This window comes from Gouania willdenowi, chromosome 15 (assembly GCF_900634775.1).
Source record: "Gouania willdenowi chromosome 15, fGouWil2.1, whole genome shotgun sequence".
Taxonomy (NCBI): Eukaryota; Metazoa; Chordata; class Actinopteri; order Blenniiformes; family Gobiesocidae; genus Gouania; species Gouania willdenowi.
Window position 1 is genome coordinate 15,345,035 of NC_041058.1, and position 21,782 is coordinate 15,366,816.

Genomic DNA, 21,782 nt, shown 5'->3' on the forward strand with positions numbered 1-21,782 from the left:
CAAAAGTAACTCCCTCAGGTCTCCATTTGGCCAGATGGCTCGAAATACTGGGCTGTGAACGGTGCTGCGTCGTAGCAGCCTTGTGCTTCTCTGACCGTTGATGACTCGTGATGTCCGATCGGCCACCGTGTTCAATCGAGAAGTCTGACCTACACACATTGCAGGCCGCATAACCCTTCCCCTTTGAGCTGTCCTGAATAAAGTTAAATTGTTTTTTCCAGTCATTTTGGAATTTGCAGGCATATTTCTTCTTCTTACATGCCGCCATGTCTCTTCTTCCTCTTCTTATGCGGTGTAATCGTTATTATTGTCCGGCCGTAAATGACGCTCAGTGAAGGATGGTCCGCCCGGACAATGTCAGGGTGGAAATAGGGAGAAAATCGGGAGAATGGTGGCCCCGGGAGATTTTCGGGAGGTACAATGACATTCGGGATTCTCCCGGGAAAATCGGGAGGGTTGGCAAGTATACTCTGACTCCCTTTTTAATGCAGTACACAGACAGTAAATAAACATGAATAATAACTCTAAAATGTAAGATGCATTACCTAACTCTATCATTGACTTCACATTATGTGCTCACAAGCCATTTAGGTTATTTAAGCAATTTAGAGCCGAGACTCCATCAAGTCTTCATAAAAACATACATGCTGTAAATGCTCTAAGCTGAACTTGCCTTTAATGTATTTACACAAGAAATGTGCTGGTTTCATCTGGTGTTTCAACCAATTTAAAAAAAACTAAATTCAAGTTATGGAAATGATAATGGCCTTCTGACGTGACAAAGTGTACGTGTCTGTGAAATTTTCCAGTGCATAAATATTCATGAACAGTAGAGTGTCTGGACCAGCTGAATGACGCCACAAAAGTGTTCTTTACCTTCTTTCTGTCTCACAGGAACTTCTGCTCTATGTCAGTCAACTTGTAAACTTTAAACTGCGGAAAAGAGCAGGATATTGTGACAAATGAAGGCTTTATAAAATAAAAAAAAAAAAGACTGAATGGTCTTTTGCTTGTATTGGCTTGAGATTCGTATGCAGAACGTGTGCAGAATTTTAACTCAAGCAAAAAGTTAGAATAATTTATTCTTTGGTTAATTTAACTACTGTAGGCCTACGAGAAAATAAAATTTTTATTTTTCTTAGGTTAATATCTTATCCATATCAAAAAATAATGTGGGGTAAAAGGGGCATTGCTTATTAAATGTATGGTTTCAATTTTAAATGCACTGTTAGTTTAAAGATTTCAATGAAAACATTCACAGGAAATGTCTCCAACTGTTCATTAAATTATTTTTGGATAAGTTTTCCCTGTCAGTTCATGTAATGTTCCTGAATATTAATTGCAATGGTATTTATTATATTTATTATAAATATTAGTGTGTTTTGTCTATTTTACATCGCTGTTAGATTAACAATAAAGCACATTTTTGCTATTAAAAAGCCAAGTACTTTTGCAATAATGCTGCATTTTCCTGTAAAATCTTTTGTACTCAACACTGATGTGTGCAAGTAATTTGCTGATTGGTTTGTCAGGAATGTACAGAGCCTGTGTAATCTTGTGATAAAAGGTGACAGAAAGAACAACAGCTGTACATCTAACATCTGTAACTATTTGTGGTCAACATGTGGCAACTTCTGCATTAAAAAAAAAAAACCCTGTTATTCATTCAACGTCTCTGAATTTGGATTCTCTGACGTCCCAGAAGTAATCACTGACCACACACGCCAGAGTACAAAACATCACAACTCTTCTGATGAAGCATTTCCCAGGAAATACAGGCTCACTCAACTTATTCATGAGCTCCTCCATGCCAAACATTGAAATGTTGGATCATTAATGTCCATAAACACTTGAAACGTTGTGGAGTGATGACTGTGGATCTGGCTCGTTGCAGCTGCAGTGGGACTTTTGTTTGAGCGAGCTGTAAAATAGTTCAAACTAAGGCCGAGTTGTCCGCTTGTAGAACGGTCAATGATGAAGGCTGGACAGTGTGCATCCACACAAGTGACAAATACTTCTTCTGAACTTCACTTTAATGTTAATTTCTGCGTTCACAATGCATGTCTGTTGAACTTGTGAAAGGGGATTTGACCTTTTTCTTTCAAAATGCGTCTAAAGCTTGGAATGAACACCTGTGCTTTGGCTGAAAATACAGAGCAGTGCTTGTTCAATTTTATTTGTCCGCGCCAACAAGAACGTAACAAAAAAAAGAATGAAAGAAAGAAAGAAAGAAATCCTCCTTTGTGATTACATTTGTCCACTGGGTATTCAGCACATGTGTGTTCAGCCATTCTATTGACTCATTAAAAGCTAACTCTGGCAGAGGTCAGGGATAATAGGAACTGGATAAAAGTAGCAGTCTCAAGTGAGTAAAGCAAGACCTTTACGGCTTGTCATCGATGCACGGAAATGCTATGAAAATTTATAAAGCGCAAAAATTTTGTCCCGAGGCGGTGGAGGTGCAAAGTGAGGGTCAACACAAACTATAAACTAGACAAGAACAATTTGTTACTCTTTGAAAAATTACAATGAGAGGTTTGCTCGCTAAGATGAGTTTTGCCTTCACTTGGCTCACTTTGTACCGCCATCTGCGCTGGTAAGAAACAAAGCCTTTTGTTCTGTATTTTTCTGATTGCATTATCTATTTTCTTTATGCCTAAAATTAGTCCATCCTTTCAATAGCTGGTTGTCAGTCAAAGGCAAAGAGTGCACTCAATGTCCGAGCAAACAATGGTACAAAAACCGTTCCCCCCTAACAATAGCAGAATGCCACCCAAACACACTATCCTGATTCGTCTACTCCTCCTGAAAGGAGACTGACAAGTAGAAGATGGGAGATTATGTCAATTAGTGGCTAAAATCCGCACCTGACGAGGCGTCTTTCGGGATCTGATGGGGTTAGAGGTCACGACCTCTCTGCCAAAACATGGACGCTAGCAAACCCCCCTCCCTCTGGAGGAGTTCTTTGACACAGTTTTATCAGACACCGCCCCCCACACACCAACACACTTTCACCTCCCGCTGACCTCTTGCCCATCCCTGCTTGACCTTGACCTGTGCTGTTGTATGTATGAAAAAGGGAAAGAGACAAAGGTCAAAAGGTCCCAGGGGCCAACAGATTTTTTTATTGGCTGATGCGTGTCTTTCCAAATGGGTGTAAATCTCAGCACCAGCCGAATATCACGCGTGAATCTGTTGATTTAGAATTCCTACTTAGTTTGGTCTCATGTGCCAGTGTTGTTTTTTTGCAAACCAATGAAACTTTGCCATCAATTTGTATCATTTTATTGTCCATGTGCCACCATGAGACATGAAATACTCAAAACTCCTTGAATGCAACTGGATATTTGCATTTTGCCTCAGTTCTGAGTGCATTGTCTTTGATGTTTGGCTTTGTGTGTGTGTGTGCGTGCGTGAGTGTGTGTGTGTGTGTATGTGTGTGTGTGTGTGTGTGTGTGTGCGCGTATGCTTTCCATGCGGCTGTAAATCTCCTGACTGACATGTTAGTTTGTTGGGGAAACAGCAGGTTTGGGACACACTGATGACCTTCACAGATGGCTCCAGGTCCGTACCCAGGGGACACCTCTTACTGCACCTATTAATTTATTCATTTTCCACTGCAGAGGAGAGACTTCGGCCAATGTGATTGTTTCCAAACTCTGGTGTCTCTGGAGGTTAGCCTGGTTGTTTTTTTTATCGTCGCTTTTCTTCCTCCTCTGTATTTCCCTTGCCTTCCAGTCTCTTTGGTGTGGTTGTGTATCATCGCCTATTCTGTGATTATCATCTGTGATCCACTGGCAGGCGGACAAGGTTTGCACATCGCTGTCACAATGCCTTCATAATAGAATCAGATAGCTGTGCCAAAAAGAGGGAAACCAGTGTATAGGTTTAACATGAACACATCTGTAGAAATTACGTCGTTGGGGGTATCTCAACCTGTTCAGAAAAAAGCATTAAATGTAAACATAAGATCACCTCTTTGCTACTCTTAATAAAGTTGGTCGATTTTTAATTGTGTATGTATTTCACTATCAAGAGCTGCACACACGAGTAATGTCACCAACTAACAATCAAGATTTATCAGATCAAATACACGTAACAAGAGCACAAACTCTGCCACGTACCAAATACCTCTTGCTAAATATTATCTGGTTCATTCACTCAGTGAGGTAGTTGAGGAACCAACCCGACATTACTGAGTCAAACGTCATAAAGATCAGTCAATTTTACCATTTTCTTAAACTGATTCAGAATGAGTGTATTGTTCTGGATCCCCTCTAAAACTAAATGGAACCTTTGATGGCGTGAGGTCAATTTTTGGTCAAAATTTTGTCAAAGTCTGTTATGGAACATTTGACTTAATATCGCTAACAAACAAATAAATATTAGCTCCTTGGCAGAGGTAAAAAGTCATGTGACCAATGTATTTTCTCACTTACTGTCACTTAACATCATGAGTTGTCAATTTACAATTGTATGAGTTATATCTGTGTTAAGTGTGTTTGTATATTTTCAGATTTGATGGTGGAAATTGTTGCTTATGGTCCATGTTGTGCTACAGCACAAAGCTCTGAGTTCTAACTCTGGTGGTCTTTGACCAAAACGTCTTAGCTGGCTAACTGATTAATGAGAGGAATGTGGTATAATGAAAATAAAATCATCATCATTAGAATGATGACGATGTAAAGGCCTCTTACAGTAAACAAAGACACTAAATCTCACATAATGTACTCACTGGTAACAGTGTCTGACTTCTCATGCAGATTTTTTGTGTTGAAGAATCAAAACAACATCATTATATCGTGGTTACAACAGGTAAGAGATTGAGTCTTTATCTAATATAAGTATCCAGCCTGTCTCGTGTTACATAAACTCCTATAAAATAAGTGTACTTACTTGTTGTTGCATATTTTCGACTTCTTTGAACTACTACACAAATCATAATGCGACCTCATAAGTTTCTGTTCAAATACCTTATGTCCAGTCACTTTTTATTTTCACTCTTTTTTATCTTCACTTTAAATCCTGTTCACAGCTATTGATTTGAGTGTGGTTAACTGACATTTAAGGCTTCCTTCATCAGGTCCTTATGAACTAGATCAGTGACCTTTAATGAGGTGCTGTTGGGTCTTGATGAGATCAAACCAAGTGTATGTCATATCTTCTTAATCATCTTTCCCCTTGATTTCACCGACTTACCGTGTGTTAAATAACGAAAGCTGCCCGTCATGTTTCTTAGTGGATGAAATTAGCTACAACATCAGTGCTGAAACAGTTCTCTTTGATTATTTTTGTACCTGTCTCACATCTAACAATCTTTATTGTTTTTGATCATGCCTGTTTTCCAAAAAATTATCATATTGATCATATTAGCATTGTCTTTTACTTTCCAGACTTTGTTTGGCTCTTTTAACTCAGTATTTTTTCAGTTGTTTAACAGTTTATTCAGTATTAGTTTTTGTTCTGTTGAGTCATGTAATATGCACTGCCTGGTTACTGTAACTACACAATATGTGTTTTGTGCTCACAGCTTATGAATTTGAAATTAGGGCTGAGTTGTAAATCTGATCTCTGCCAGATTGATGCAACAATTCACATTCATACAGTAGCCAGTGATTTTCATAAATAGCTCAAAAAATGTTCATCGTGTCCTCTTACTACTGTAGATGGTTTTTGGTTCTTTTTTCCAGACATTAAGTGTAGGAGATTTTCATAAAACCTGAAAACTTTTCTGTGAAATGACTTAACTTGCTGTATGTTTTTATAGTAGAGAAATGATTGACTTTTCAAACTGGTTTTCATTATAAAAATTTCACATATATTTTATTTATTTACTTTTTTGTAAAAACAAAGATCTATTCCAGTAACAAAGCTACTTATAGATTAACAGGTTAGAAAATATGGTCAATGTTATTTTTATTTTGTTTTTATCCCTACAGCAAAAGTGTATTCACAAGCAACAGTTGGTCTGTATGATTTCAGGATTAACTGCGTCAAGTTTAAAAATACAAGCACAAAAAAAGGGAGAAACATCCATGAAATCAGAAACGTATCCATCCAACCCAGTCTGTTCTGTCCAGAGTCTCTTTGTCTCTCATTCTTTTGCCCTCCTTTGTTTTTCAGGGTGTTTTTTTTGTGGACGTCAGCTTCCCAACCAAAAACCTAAAAAAAGAAAAGGGGGTCCAGGGTTTTCTCTTTCAGGCAACATAAAACAGTACTGTGCAAAGTCAGTGGAAGCATCATTCAGTCCGTCAGTCTGCTTTATCAACAGGGATTAAAGGGAAAATATATCTCTGATAATAATTGTGTTTACAAACATTTCATTATTTTTGGACTGTATCATTTACATTTTTTCATTTTGCTGTTGGACTTAGAAATGTCAGTATAATGTAAATAAATGTTTACACCCAAAAACAGCTTCTCACCCTCATTTCTTCTGTCTGTAAAATGATGACACTTTCAAGCAAGTTTAAAAAAAAAAAAAAAATGGTACCATGTCATAGAGCTACAGGTTAAGTGAGAAAATTGCAGTTGGATTATATTTAACTGGTTGGTTTGATAGAAACAGGGTATTGCAAAGGTTTGGCGTGTACGTTTAAGTTTGACTTTGGTCTTGTAAGTTTTATCATTAGTCCTTGCTGCTACTTTTGATAAAAAAACATGCTAGATTTGCCTTTAAATGTGATAAATTGTGTGGCATTGTAGCATATTTGAATTGTCTTAGTGTAATAGCGGAAGTAGCAGTTAGCATGTGCCTAGCTACGCACCCCAAAAAGTTGCTGGGATGTCAGAAAAGGTGCTCAATCAGAGAAGATAACATATTTAACAACTTCAGACACTTGGAATATGTGAAGATCTGCTGTCGCCATCTTGCTTTTACGAAAACGTCATCAAAATGATAAAAGAAAATCTGCAAAGGACATGAAATGTGGACTTGTGTGAACATTGTAGTGAGCCGTGTTACTGGAAAACGGTGTGGTAGGTAGGACATTGATGGGACTTCATGTACTTAATGGCAAACTTCAGCTCCTTGCTCTTCTTATCCCACTTGTGAATAGACATGAGCAGCAGCTGCTGGTCCACTTTGCGTCCCATGATGAGGAAGTTGGACCCCAGGCTGTCCAACTGGGAGCAGGGACAGTTGGCGCCATTCTTAATGTACAGCGTTAGTTTTTTCAGGTCCTTCTTCCTCAGGACACCCTGCTTCAAAACCTTCTTCTTCTTTTGTGCTGCTATCAGCTTCCGGTCACCCTTCTCCTTCTTCACCTCTTTGATTTTCATTTTTAAAACTGAAAAAAAAAAAAAAAAAAAAAGAGAAGACAAAAACTGGTCAATTCTGCTCTCAAACATTTTCTTTGTCCCTGGGTTATGGTAATGTTTTGCACATGAGTGCTGGGCTATGCCAAAATGCACTGATTTATGTGTCCATAATACTGTATCCTGTGTATTTATTAGGTTTGACAAAACATCAGAAATTGCTGTGCCCTTTGACATAAACCCAAGAGAATCTGCCTGTCTTTTGAAACCATTTATCTCTAAAACACTGTTCACAATAAAAACAGAAAGCCACTGAACAAGTTCAGAGCTTTGAAAAAAATGAATAATTGTCATGCACATTTTTTAGCCTGGAGAACTAAGAAATGAGTTGGTGAAATGGCTTTGATCGCATATTCATTTATAACCACGTTCCCAATGCGACTATCACGAGCTCACATTTATTTGACTGTTAAATAAAAGCGAAACCCATGCAAACGAAATATTAAAATGTACATGAACAAGTGCTTCTTATGTGTTATAGAACAGGGTTGTCTAATTTTAGTTCAGGGGCCAAATACGGTGCAGTAAGTGGGCCACAAAGTCATTTCAACATTATTGTGTTCTATTTTGGATTTCTACGTATACATAAAACACACAATATGTTTAGAAGCTATATCCAAGTGATAGATATATGTCCCAACAGGATATTCACTTTGAATTTCCTAGATTTTGTGACCAATTTCTATTTAATTAAGTGAAATATTATGTAATAATTTAAGGAAAATGTAAGGATTTTGTAAGAATTTTGAGTTTTTTCAACTGTTTAACATTAAAAATGACTGCAATCATGAGATATAAGCACTGGGAAAAATGTGAGCCCATGCAAATATTGTTGAATTTCATTTTGCACAATGAGTCATGTTTTCTCTGTCATTTTTTATTTTCTCCTGCGGGGCTGAATTGGATGCCCCAAAGGGCCAGATTTGGCCCCGGGGCCTTGAGTTTGACACGTGGTCTAGAACCTGTCAGAGTTGACCTTTATTCCGCACTGGGTTTCATGTTCATGGTTTAGGAATAAAACAAAGGTGCCAAAGAAATCTCTGCATGAACATTTTGTCAGGTGAAGTCAATCATACGTCTGATGTCGGTACGCAGCTTCTCTGCATACCTAAGCCTATTGGAAGATAGCCATCATACTTCTAGCCAAGCTTGCTATATGCTTGCATAAACATCCTCCAGCACACTCTGATAGGTACACAGTGCACGTGAACACACACAGCATGTTTAGAAAGGAGTGTGTGTACAATTTTTTTCCCCCAATTCACACCCAGCTCCTTCACGAGGGCCATGCGTTTATCTACTGCTTGTGTTTGCTTGCAAAAAACCCACGTGTGTGTGTGTGTGCGAATGTGTTTATTGAATGACTGCATTCATGTGAATGTACGTGTTTAGTGAAGATATGAAAGATAAAATGTCTCCCCTGCTGTATCCTGCCTGACTTTAAATGCCCAGCAATAATATTCAGTCATAAGTCATGCAGTGAGGCCTCTTTTCTTTCCGCCTGGCCAGCATCTTTGTGACAGGTTGTGACCACGTCTATATACAAACTCGCTGACTTGAAAGTGAAACAAGGCGGTGTAGAACTAGAACTAGAACTAGAACCAGCTGCTGAATAAACGGGAGATGTCTCCTGTCATTTGAGGTAAAGCAGGTTTTTTTTTTAACTAGAGCGAGCTGCTTTGCTACCAGCCAGGTGCAGGCGGCCTGTCGTCTCAAACTAACAGATTGCCACTTTTTATTATTTTCTTGCTTCTGTATGAAGCGGCTGCAGCATGACTCTATTAATGCCAGACAACAGCTGAGGTTAAATGAACATGAAAAATCCATATCCGTTTAACAACAAAGACAAATACATTATATATGATTTCTTCAAATCATAGGTACATTTTATTTGGACACACATAAAAACATCTTTTTTTTTTTGCTTTGTTCAAAACACATTAAATTCTCATTGGTTTATATCTTAAAATAGTTAATCTTTTAACAAACTTGTCTGTCGTGGAAATACATTTTGTTTTATCACATTTTTACTGTCTACTAGGGGTGTGCAGTACCATGAACCTGGCGATACGATATGATTCACAATTTGCATGTCACGATACAATACATCCCGATACTAAACAATACGATATACATCACAATGTCAATAATTACCAATTTCACCTGTATAAAATGCTATGAAATACAATTTGTTTCAGTTTTTTTTTTTTTTTAAACTTGCGCGAACAAGTAAATGGTAACTAACTGTAATGTAAGTGAGTAAAAATAAGTGGTTGCTTATCAAACTGTCAAAGTTTAACTTTTGCTTCTACGACAGATTCTGATTCCGTTAAGTTCTTAAAGGAATCCTCCACTGTTTTTACAAATGTGGCCTAAAACCTTTGAAATGTTCTTATAAAAAGATCTATGCGTAACAACATGCATTATTTTGCACCATATTTGTTTCATTGACTTTTAAAACTGGGACTACTGTTGAAATGATGTAATTGGTGACGCGATAAGCTAGGGCTGGGCAAAAAAATTGATTTCATTGATTAATCGAATTTGGAGATAAAAACAATTTGTATTTAGCAAATTTCAGTTTAAAAAAAAAATAATTAAGCTTTTTTGGACTTTTTCACGTTTCGATGTGAGCCAGGCCCCTCTTTGTTTACATGTGTTTACCCTTTGAGTAGGCTATATGTGTGCCACAGGCATGTTTAATTTGCACTATGCTGAGATGCTAAGGCAAGAGTTTATTATTTTTTTAATTGTAATGTTATATGTTATAAAATATGTAGTTATCTGATTTCTTACAGAAAATTTAAGCTACTGTGAAGTTGCTGTTGCGCTTTTGCTTAAACCTGGGTTAAAGCTTGAAATTGTTGAATGACAGAGCCTCGTTTACTTTTTATTTTGGGATTGTTCTATGCATTTTAACTCTTGAGGACAATCACAGCAATAAAGCTGCACTTTTGTAGTATTCTCACAGTAGAATTCTGGAACCAGGATCCTGCTATGTAAGTTAGCACAGGCAAATGTTTTTTTTTTTTTGTTAAAAAACATGAGTTAAAAAATTGATTTGGACATTTTTGGATCGATACGATAATCACGCGGTGAAAAATTGCGACATATCGCCGAATTGATTTTTTCTTACACCCTTATTGTCTACTATTGTCCTCTGCCAAACCTCTAAACCTAATGTCATCTGACTCATTTCTTACTCTTTCACATGCTTCTGTTGCTAATAAAGTGTTTGCACTTCCTATCAGTTTTTACTCGTTCTCATGTTTCATTCCTAATGGACAGCAACAATGTGGGATTCACTTCTGCTGTTCAAACAAATCACTATTTTAGACGTATTCATGCAATTGTTCATCAGTAGTGAAGCAGGTTTTTGGCAAAAGATGAGAGTGGGGAGCAGGTGAACAAACCCACCTTCTGTAATTTATGAGTGCACCTTATTTTCCTCATTATGTTCATGGTTTTTGGAGATTTGGGGATTCCCAGTGTACATTTTTATCAAAGAACGTTTTTGTCACAGAGTAGATACATTGATTTAGCCATATGTTCTATGACATTCTTATACAACCACCTGTCTGTCCTGACACGGTCTTTGCTTTAAACCTCTGCCAAGGTTACATGTTTAAGTCCCCATCTCTTGTAAGGAATCTTATGACCAGAGGGAAAGAAAAGTGGGAGTGAAGGGTGAATTATTAACCCTGCACACTGGGCAATGGTTCAGGCGAGCAATGTTTCAGCTGTTTTGGAGTATGATGGCTCAAAAGCCTCAGTGAGCAGAAATAATGGAACAATTATGCAGTGGCTTTATGCCTGGTTGATTATTGAGGTGAATGGAAAAAAAACCCGAAGAATGCAAAGCGGTGAATGCAGAGCGGGGAGAGGAAACAACAAATCATTTGTTGATTTATTAAGTAAAAAAAATAATATATATATATATATATAAAGAGTGAAAATGGAAAATCTTGTTTCTGGTTTACTAAAAGCAATCTTCTCTTGTGGCTGATGACAGAATATAAATGTGGAAATGTGTTACAGAATAAATGCTGAGGACAGCAGAGAATAACTCAGCTGTACAATGTTTTAATGAGATGTAAATTTCCAGTAGTGGAGCAGCAATTTGAAAAGTGAGGGTGTTCTAAGGGTGCGGCAACGGTCAACTCCCAATTTAGTTTATGAAATTAATTTACTGAAACCATGATAAAATTGTTATTAAGTCAGTGATACCCATGTGGCTCTTCATTTCCTAATTTTAATCATTACTCCCCCAGAAAACCTTAAAAGGGGGAACTTTTTAACCACTTTTTACCTTTTTCTTTGGTCATTTTGCAACTTTCCCCAAAAATCGGACACTTTTAAGTTTTTTTCAGATTTTTACTTCCTTTTGGCAATAAATATCCCTTTTTCCTAATTTTTGTCAATTTTTGCAAGTTCTTTTTGACACTTTTATCCAATGTTTGTTGATTCCTTTACCATCTTTTTGCCATTTCATCATCCAAATAAGCTACCTTTTACCCAATAAATAACTTGTTTCCTTTATTTTGCTACATTTTGCCTCTTTTTGTTCCACATTTTTGCCCTTTTCACTATTGTTTGCCACAATTTGCTCATTAATCAAATTACATATTACATGCCACCTGTTTTCCTCTTTCTTGTCATTTCCTGACTGCTTTTGGCCCAATTTAGTAACTTTTCACTCTTTTCTTGCCACATTTTTGTGAACGGTGGCTTCGTCAAATGGCCGGCTGTGATTTGTCTTAATCACCATTCAATCAATCTAACTGGACCATTCTCAACAATGAATCCCTCTGTAAAAAGTGAGGGGGATGAATTTTTGTTTTTATTCAAAGTGTGGGTCTCTCACCCCCTGCATCCCCCACGGGTGAGACGCGCCTGTACAGTGCTCAGTTACTGAGAAGTCAATGTTATTCTTTTCGATCCTTCTACTTACCAAAATCACTGGCACAATAATGTTCCATGATGTTGTCTGCTTTCATCTCGTTGTCGCACGGCGGGCACACCTTGGACACTAGGGAAACACAAATAGAAAAAAAGCCTCTGTAAGCGTTTGATGGCTGAACTAAATACAAATATCTGTCAACAAAATGTAGCTAAGTTCCTTCTTTGGCAGTTATTAAGAAAGATTGAACCGATCGTAGGTCCTTACTTGCTCCACATGTCAGTGTATATTAACCAATACATAGTCCAGCATGCTAACTGCTGTTTGTGCTGCAATTACACCCTAGAAAATGTTTTTTATTCTGGCCCTTGTATATTTTGGAGGAGCAGGTGTGGTCTTGGCTCTGTAGAAAGGTAAACGATGTGGACGGAGCCGCTGAACATGATGAAAGGTGATTCAGTGCAGTGACACAGCAACTGCACATTGTGAAACAGCACAGGGCCACTAAATCCAGACACACGGTTTATTCTTAGCTTCAAATTTATAGAACGGCTTTGCTCAGCAGCATATTTAGCCATTCTAACCCTGATATGTGAACGTGTGTAGCCTCGAAATTTCAAATAGGGACACATTAGAGACGAAACGTTGAGTTTTTTTAGAAATATGTGATCAAATTGGGAATTTCATATGTTCATGTTTCAGCTCTCATGTTTACATAAAATCAGTACAATCATCACTGTATGTATCAGTGATTAACAATGAGCGATACATAAATGACTACACTGGGCCTTTAAACAGCATATAAAAAACAAATTAAGGTCAATTTAGGAATTTAAAAGCATTCAATATAACAGCATAAAAGCCATCTATAGTGACAGGTCCAAGCCAAAATAGAATTATAATGGTGTTTTTTCATGTTTTTTATTTTTGGTGGGTGAATTATGGTCACAGTTAGTTTTTTTTTTTTTTTTTTTGTATAGGTTTTTTTACACTTGTGCTACACACACATTCATACAGATACTGTAGAAGCTTGTTCCAGCTGTCTGGTATTAATGCTGTATATACTGTCTGACAGAAGACTACGTTATTAAAGGGAAAATAAACCACAGCATTTTGGCTGACATGCTTCTAGGCTGGAAATTGAAAGAAATGCCTTGATTATGCCAACTACCTACTCACGACTCACTATATCTCTCTTTTTCACAACTCTCTCAATCCAACCTACTCGCACAGATTGCAGTTGACAGGTACAAGTTTCCATTGGAGGGGCGGGGCTGACAGTGGTGGTTTGTGATGTAAGAAGCCACCAAAATGTCACAAACCACCATTCTCAGCCAATAGCGAAAGCGAGAAGCCTCTGACTGCAGCCTGCAGTTCGGGGCGACTCTCAACGTTCAATAAACCAATCGTGTTCAGACTTACCCTAACCCATATTCATTTTGTGTGCCTATAGAATTATGTAACATGTAAAATTATTTATATGGCACAATTTATTTATTTTGACGTTGATTATTTTGAACTGTTTAAGAATCACACAGCACAATAGCATGCAGCATTGAGCCCTGCCCCGAACTGCGGACTGCAGTCAGAGGTACTTCGTAGCAGCTGCATGGGTTTCAACACATAGAGGGAAGTCACTCTTACATTTTTACAACAAAAACAAATGCAAATTGAAATATTTTGACTAAAATGTTAAGAGTTGGTCAACAATCAATCAGCAGCATTATACAAAATACAGTAGTTTTCAGCAGAAAAAAGGTTGATTTGAAGTTTTAATTAAACTTTCACTGTGACTTTACCTTAAAATGTATTACTTAGATAGTCACAATAAACTAAACATTTTAACTTTGAAGTGATGTCGACACGTGTAATATTTTAGACAGTAAACCACTGAAGGCCAGACAATGGAATACGCCCACAAAAATAAACATATGACAACAACAGAAAAAGTTTGACTTCTCCTCTCTGTTGTGTCTACTTAACTTCAAAAGCACACACACACATGCATGCACGCACACACACACACGTCAACTCATCCAGAGCCTTGAACCCAATGAGGCAGGCTGTAAGGCCCTCTCTGAGAACACACCCCTAAAAAAACCGCTGTATTAAACAAATCCAGTCAGTTTCAGAGAATTATCACTTGGACTGCAATGTTTGAAATATGTTTCTTGTTCTCTCCTTTTCACAATTTTGAGTCAATACACTGATGCGAACACACACGGGACTGTCGTAGCACAGTCCAGCCCTGGGGTAAAAGTCAGGGTTCAGAGGTTATCACCCTAGCCCAAACCTCAGCGTCTGGACAGATAATGAGTTGGGTCAAAGTTTAGCATGCTTCACTGCTTGGGTCGTAGGGAGGTGAAACCCCTAACCACTGCAGTGTGTGTGTGTGTGTGTTATTGTAGTAAGAGTAACTGCCAGGTTTTGCTTTACCCAGGGTTCCCATGCTTTCTCATGCAGGAGACCTGCGAGGCCTGGAAGGTCAGGCCTCTAATTGTTTGGTGCTGACATAAAGGATGGGGCAGACGCATGGACGTACTCGCACATGAAAACACACACAAATAGACGAGGGCCCAACGAAAATGTCTGCATTCGACTGCTTTGAATGATTCTCCTTAAAAAGTCTTCTTTGGACTGTGTGCTAATTCATTGCACTGGTGGTATGTTGGCAGTGGGCCCAGTTATGTAGATGCCAGTGCTTGTTTCAGGGGAAAGAAGTGCCTCCATGATGGTAGAGCTCGAAACAGAAAAATACCAGTTGGTTGTTGGTGAAAATGACGAAGTATAGACTCTATGCTGTTTTCTATCATGAAGAATTATGACTGCATGGCTCTGGATATCTTTCAACTCGACTTTAAAGTGAGGTCATGTGAAGTATTTTTGTTGCCAACAATTTTGAAATGTTAAATGTCAAACATTTTTAACAGTTTAAGTGAGCACTACAATCTTCCTTTTGTTGAGCAGTCACTTTGAATAACTTGACGACTTTTGGCATTTGATTTAGGGACTGCAAACCTAATTTCAAACTTTATGTTGTTACGTGTCGCTTTGATGAATGTTATTGTCTCTCAGAGCTATTGTTAGGGAGGATGAGAAGAGGAGGAGATGCTGATGATAAAGGATAAAGAGGAGAGGAGGTGGTCCACCGGAAAGCACTGCTGTTCATCTTTAAACAGTAAACCAGAATGGAGATCGCATATGGCAGGAGTCCAGGAAGTTGTGCATTTTAATTCTTGAACTTCTGCACTTCACTATCTACATTTTCAGCTCTTTTTTTTACTGTCTTCTATCTGTCACTCCTCATCCTTTTGTGTTGTCATTTTGCCCAGTCCTCATTAACAAAAAGAACAGAAGAAAAAGTTATCTCGTGTTTGAGTTTAGGGATGGGCCCATCCAGATGTTTCACTTTGTGTCACTGTCAGTGGATATTTTTCAACTTAGATAACATGGAACACTCATGCCTTTCTTTTTTTCTTTTTCTTTTTGCAGTGAGTTATCACGTATAAACAAAATCCTTTTCCATGATCATTACTAAATCATAAAAAAAGCATAAAAATGTCTGGCTTGCCTGATTCCGAAAAGACATAATTTGTCCTTGTCGGACAAGAAACAAGTTAATGTACTGTACGTTAAAGGAACACTTAGATAACCCATTAAATCACATTTGATGTGACCAATTTATTACAAATTACTTTTAAATCCATTTTTACAGATGATTAAATTCAATTTACATGCTACTGTTTACAGCTTTCTGTATGAGAACACACACGTAACCCCATGCTAAAAGTGTCATCTATCACCTCTCTGTGTCACAGCAATGCCTAAATGTTATATTTCCTGATGTCTTATTTCACTTTCTACGTTATCAGCAGCAGCAACACTTATGACATAAAGTACGGGGTCAAACATGTAATACAGTGTGTGATTTACGTTTTGGGACCTAACATCTGTTTAAATGTAGCTTGCAGACAGACAGATGAGGTCTTCAGCATGACCTGCAGGCAGCCCCTGGGGCCCCTAAAGCACAGCACAGTCCTTGCATCTGGAGGAATCCTATACAACAGGGAAATACATTCTCCAAAGGCCTCTGCAGTCTTCCATGCTCAGAGTGTTGGATCACATTTTCCTTTTCATAAAGCAGTCAGGGCCACATGAGTAGGAGCCATTGTCCTCTATAAGGACAGCTCTGCCCGTCTCCTTTGGCACGGTTGCAACTTCCACAAGTCACATCACAGTGAAGCAGACAATGGTTGTGTTCGAAATTGCATACTGACGTACCACACACTCCACACTTAATTAGTATGTACTGTCTACTATACTATATACTTCTAAGTTTCCCAAGATTAATTTCAAACCTACAACAACAAAAACCGGAAGCACACTGAGGCAAAATATCTTAGTTAATTTGCCACCTTTGAAAGTTCTGAAAACATTTTAAGCGAGAAAGTGACCAAGTAGGACATGATAGACTAGAATATATCATTTGATTCATAAAAATTGCGTAAACACATTTCATACCAACATTTCAGAGATTTTCGGAGACCAGCCATTGTGCTACTGACAAAACTTCTGGTTATAACTTCAAAACAAGAGCTCTATTTACAAAAGGGTTGGAAACAGGGATGTTTGACTTTTAGCTTGAAGCCGGTCCCAGGAAGATTTTACGTTCCGCTCGCAATGCATCATGGGGCGGTTAAGTATGACTAGTGTGCCCACCGTGCATACTTAACTCATTCAGTGCCAGCCATTCTCAGGAGTTCTACCCCCCTCAGTGTCAGCCGTTTTAGAGCATTTTGACTGATTTTTAAAGACCCACAGAATATGTTGTATTACAACAATCTGAAATCTGACACCAGATTCTGAAAGATTAAAATATCTACTTTCATCAGAAAAAAAATGTTTAGTTCTTCCATAATCAGCAGTTGAATAGAGCAAGTTTAACACAAATCGCCAGTTTCAGAGCAAAAAGCTGAGAAAACAGGCTTTTTCTAAAAAAAAATCTCAGTGACTTTGAAACAATTTTTTTTCCTTTATTAAAAACTATAACATCTGAACATTGGTTTCCTTCTAAAAAGTAACAACAACACTGAGACAAGGCTTTTGATGGCAAAATTATTATTATTTTGCTATCTGGCTCACAGTTGAATGTTTTGCTTACTGTATTTTGTATCTGCTCCCCCATCAGTCACACAGACGTAACTCATTCTTCCTCCCGACATGCAATGACCCATTAGTTGATGGTTTTATCTCACCATCGCAACATTAGCGTTCGATTTTGAAATTACGAATTATCTCGTCAATGACACTGAGTTAAAAAAAATGTCATATATTATACATCCAGGTACAGTATTTCTCTCGTATTCTCAATCTTTCAATAATATCTAAATGGAACGCACTACATGCTCATTTTGAACACAGCCATGATCTTAAATATCATGTAATCTCACAAATTGTATGTGCAAAGAGAGATGCAACTTGTGTTTTGGTGGTTTTGTTAAAGCATAAAATCTGTAAAAATCTACCCTAACCCTTGCCTGACTGAAGGTGGCATCATTAAGTCAGAGAGTCAGACAGATTGAGTTCAGCCAGTCTTTTCCGCTCCAAGGAAAGCCTGAGATCACTCCTGTCAGCTTTCAGTGCTCGCCTTTGGTAGTAACACACGCACGCACACACACAAACACACGCGGGCCAAAGTGCTAACACACACAGTCCAGTTCCTGAGCTGTGGAGTTCCTGTCAGTTTAACCAGTGACAGCAAGGTGGAAAGTGAATCGAACGGTGCTGTTAGTTTCTACAGGAGCGCTCGAACCGGGCAATATCATGTAAATCGCAAAGCTTAGAATCATGGCCTCTTGTTGGCAGCAGACCCTTAAGTCCTGTCCTTCACCGCCCAAAAATTCACCTGGTTTTGCCAGATATAAACATCATATCATCATGGATTATTCCCAGAGAAAGTATTTGTGTGAAATTTCCTTTTATTGTTGCTGGCTAGTGTGTGTGTCGATTTCAGAGCCAAGAGCTTGTCCTCAGGATGGCCTCAACGGCACATCGAAGGAGTCTTCAGACTGAAAGTGATATGGGTTCACACTCTATTTCAAATGCGCTCTCGAATGGGCAACATTTTCACACACAAACTAGGAGCAAAAGCAACTATTTACATATATTTTATTGAATCAAATTTTAGGGGTTAAAAAAATAAAAGGTTTTCACACGATGTAGGTAGTGATTAACAAACAGGTGTTTGAGCGAGAGAGGGCCTGAATCACCATTTCTTTCTCTGGGAATTCTAGACCAGTGTTTCTCAAATGGGGGTACGCGATAACACTACTTGAGAGAGAGAAAATGGAAAATTATCAAACGAAAATATTAAGAATATGTACTGTATATATATATATATATATATATATATATATATATATATATATATATATATATATATATATATAATTAAAAATTACAATCATAAAATAAAAAAAAATTGAAAATGATCTTGATTAGAACCAGAAGTGAAAATACAAGGATCAGTCTTGGTCCCACACCAGCGGGAGATGAGCAGAAATTATTAAAAGAAAAAAAAAAAAACTATAGAAATAAATTAATTTAGGAGGCACTAAATCCAGTTTAATTCTACTTACAGTACGTACAATGAGATTCTTAAAAATGTGTGTCATCACTCATTCATTTCCATCATTATGCTTTATAGGTGTTTTTTCATAGAATTCTGAGCAAAATGTTGTAGTCGGACAAAAACGGGTACTTGGATTCAGAAACATGAGCAAGGGGGTACTTGGGCCAAAAAAGTCTGAGAACCACTGCACTAGACCATCACAAATTGCCAATACTTTTAAAACACATTCCACGTCTGGAAAGTATCTGAAATTTACACAAACAGCATCTCCTAGTTTTATTCTAGTGACTAAAAATCAATGATGTGTAAACAGACTGACAGGGTAAAGCTTTTTTTTTTTCCTGCATGTTAACTGACACTTGAACAAGAAAGAGTCTTCAAACTATTGAAAGCAGACACTTCTTATTCTGCAGGATGCAGCCCTTTTCCTTTCTTTTGTATGCAGCCTGCCTCTTCTTTACCCTCCTGTTTTCTCCTTCTTTCAATCCTCTCCATTCGGCTCTCTTGAGAACAATCAGACTTTAGCGACTTTCATTCTCTGCTTGTGTCTCTTGTCCTGCCATGTCGACTAATTAGTGGGAGCTCAGTAATTGGCCTTCTGGCTAATTGGCCTGCTCGCTCCCAAACCAAACAAAGGCTAAACAGGCTGGGACACAGTGGGGACTGTCCCTCTTAACGTCTAACGGCTCTCATCAACTTCCTCTCTCTGCCTCTCCAAACTGACAGCTTTTGTAAAGAGCCTGTTCCAATAGTCATGCATGCACGCACACACACAAACACAGCTTATTCCACCTATTTAGTCCGTGTTCACTCTCACTCTGCCAATAACTTGTGCTTTCTCCTTTTTCTACTTGCTAAGCTGATCTGTTCTTTTATTGACACTTTCCAGAAACAGCCGATGGGCTGCATGTAGGGAAATCAGAGAATGCCTATTCAATTGTTTGATAAAGTGATTGTGTGGCTGCAGATGGACAGCTTCTAATAAAAGTGCATGCAGCCTGTGTGTGTGTGCCTACCTTTAAGTTGTGTTTACCTCACATGCCATTTATCTTAACTTACAAGCCTGTTGGAGTCTTTCAGTGCCATGTCTCTGTCAGCCTGTCGCTGACTCTCCCTGAGGCTTATATTGATTGCAGCAAACTTTTCACTAACCAGTTACTCACTGTTATGTGTCCTACACCCTCATAAGGAACCAATTTATAGTTTAAAGTAAGCTATTTGATCATGAAGCAAAAGTCTTCATTTTATGTGTTTTTCTCAGCAGTTGTCTTTGCCTATAAATGTGGTTACTGAGCAATAATATGACAACTCACAAATCACTTATTGTCATTCTTTATAGTGAACTCAAAACTATTTTCCAGATGGCTCACAGGAGATCCCACCCTTTGGTTGTATGTTTATGATATGGAGAATATTTAAAAATAATATATTTGTAAGTTCATGTATAGTTTGCAGTGTTAGTTTTTGTGTGAGTGTGGTTTTGTGACAAAGTGCAAACAGCTTCCCTACCTGGTGGCTGGGTTGCGTGATTACCAGTAAACTGCATGGGAATGCAGAGGTCGTTATCAATGGGGAACTTATCACAGGTCAGCATCTCTGGCCAGGGAAAGCCGTAGGTCTCCATCACTGGAGCACAGCTGTCCCTGACAGCCTCGCAGAGTGAACGGCAGGGATAGATGGGTCTATCCAGACACACTGGTGCAAACAGCGAGCACAGGAACACCTGCGTGTCAGCATGGCACCGTTTGGCCAGCAGGGGAACCCAGCTTCCCGCCTGTTGTTTGACTTCTGGCATGGTCTCGTGGTCTAGCAGGTTGGGAAGCCTCATCTTCTTGTAGCCCACATTGTGGCACAGGCGCAGGTCTGCAGGTATGTCCACGCACTGAGGCTGCTTGGTGTAGAAACGGCCATTGTGGAAGTTGTCCGATTGCCAGCTATAGTAGTCATACTCATCCGCGGCTGAGACAGTGAGGAGGAAGAGGAGGAGAGTGAAGAGTGACAAGCTGAGTGCCAAGCTGATGGAGCTCTGGGTTAATGCCCACCTGGGGCTCTTTTGTCCGTATGCCATGCCTCCAGAAACCAACAATTCAAGAAGGTTGTATCCAAAGACTCCAAGATAACTCAGTGAAGATATAATTCAAACACAAATGAGGAACAAAGGGGGCAGGCAAACAGGCTGTTATCCCTCTTTTCCCCCACTCCTGACTATGGATGCAAAAGTCTTAAAGTGTAAATGTTTAATTCCCTTCTTCCCTGCAGCGTCAGGTCTCTCTGAATCACCTCCCTGTATGTGGGTGTGTATGTGTAAGTGTGTGTCTCAGATAGTGCAAATAGGATGCAGCAGTTTGGAAAGGGTGAGCATAGAACAACTCCAGTCACAAGTCCACTCTCTTCTCCTCACCCTTAACTTTCTCCAGTTCTCCTCTGCTCTTTGTCTTTCAGTCTGTGTCCGTAATCAGGAGTAGCCAGGCTTTAAGAAGCAGTGGTTGCTGATCTCCACAGCTGCCTGCCCCCGAACAACCTCCCAGACCATTCACCTTCTTACTGGCCTCCTGTGGACTCACTCACAACAGGCTTAACCAATCACAACCTCAAGGGGGGAGGCTCTTACAGCCTACAAAACCTTCCTTCTGCCCCTTACTCTCCAAGAAACCCCTCCTCTCAAACTAGTCAACAGAGAAATCAGAGAGTACCGCCTTTTCATCTCTAGCTTTATGATAAATTAATCCCATCAACGTGCACACGTTCCTCTACTTGGAAATACCGCTACTCCTCTTCGTCAGATTGTATTTTTTGACAGATTTTTAGATTATCTTCCATTTGGCATCTCTCTGCACAATGCCTCACATGAATTATCTCTGCTCGTCACTCAAGCCTGCTCACTTCATTAGTGAAAAACCTTCTGTCAATTGCCTTTTTTTCTGGCATCAAGAG

At 38.7% G+C, this 21,782-nt stretch overlaps 1 protein-coding gene across 1 annotated transcript; it reads right to left on the minus strand.

Moving 5' to 3' along the window:
• Positions 1-5,795: 5,795 nt before the first annotated feature.
• On the minus strand, positions 5,796-21,384 carry sfrp5 (secreted frizzled-related protein 5). The gene is made up of 3 exons (XM_028468592.1): positions 20,358-21,384; positions 12,269-12,346; positions 5,796-7,289 (listed from the first exon to the last, which is right to left on the minus strand). Exons 1-3 carry the CDS (start codon positions 20,914-20,916, stop codon positions 6,961-6,963), a joined length of 966 nt encoding a protein of 321 aa, XP_028324393.1. The 5' UTR covers positions 20,917-21,384; the 3' UTR covers positions 5,796-6,960.
• Positions 21,385-21,782: the final 398 nt, after the last annotated feature.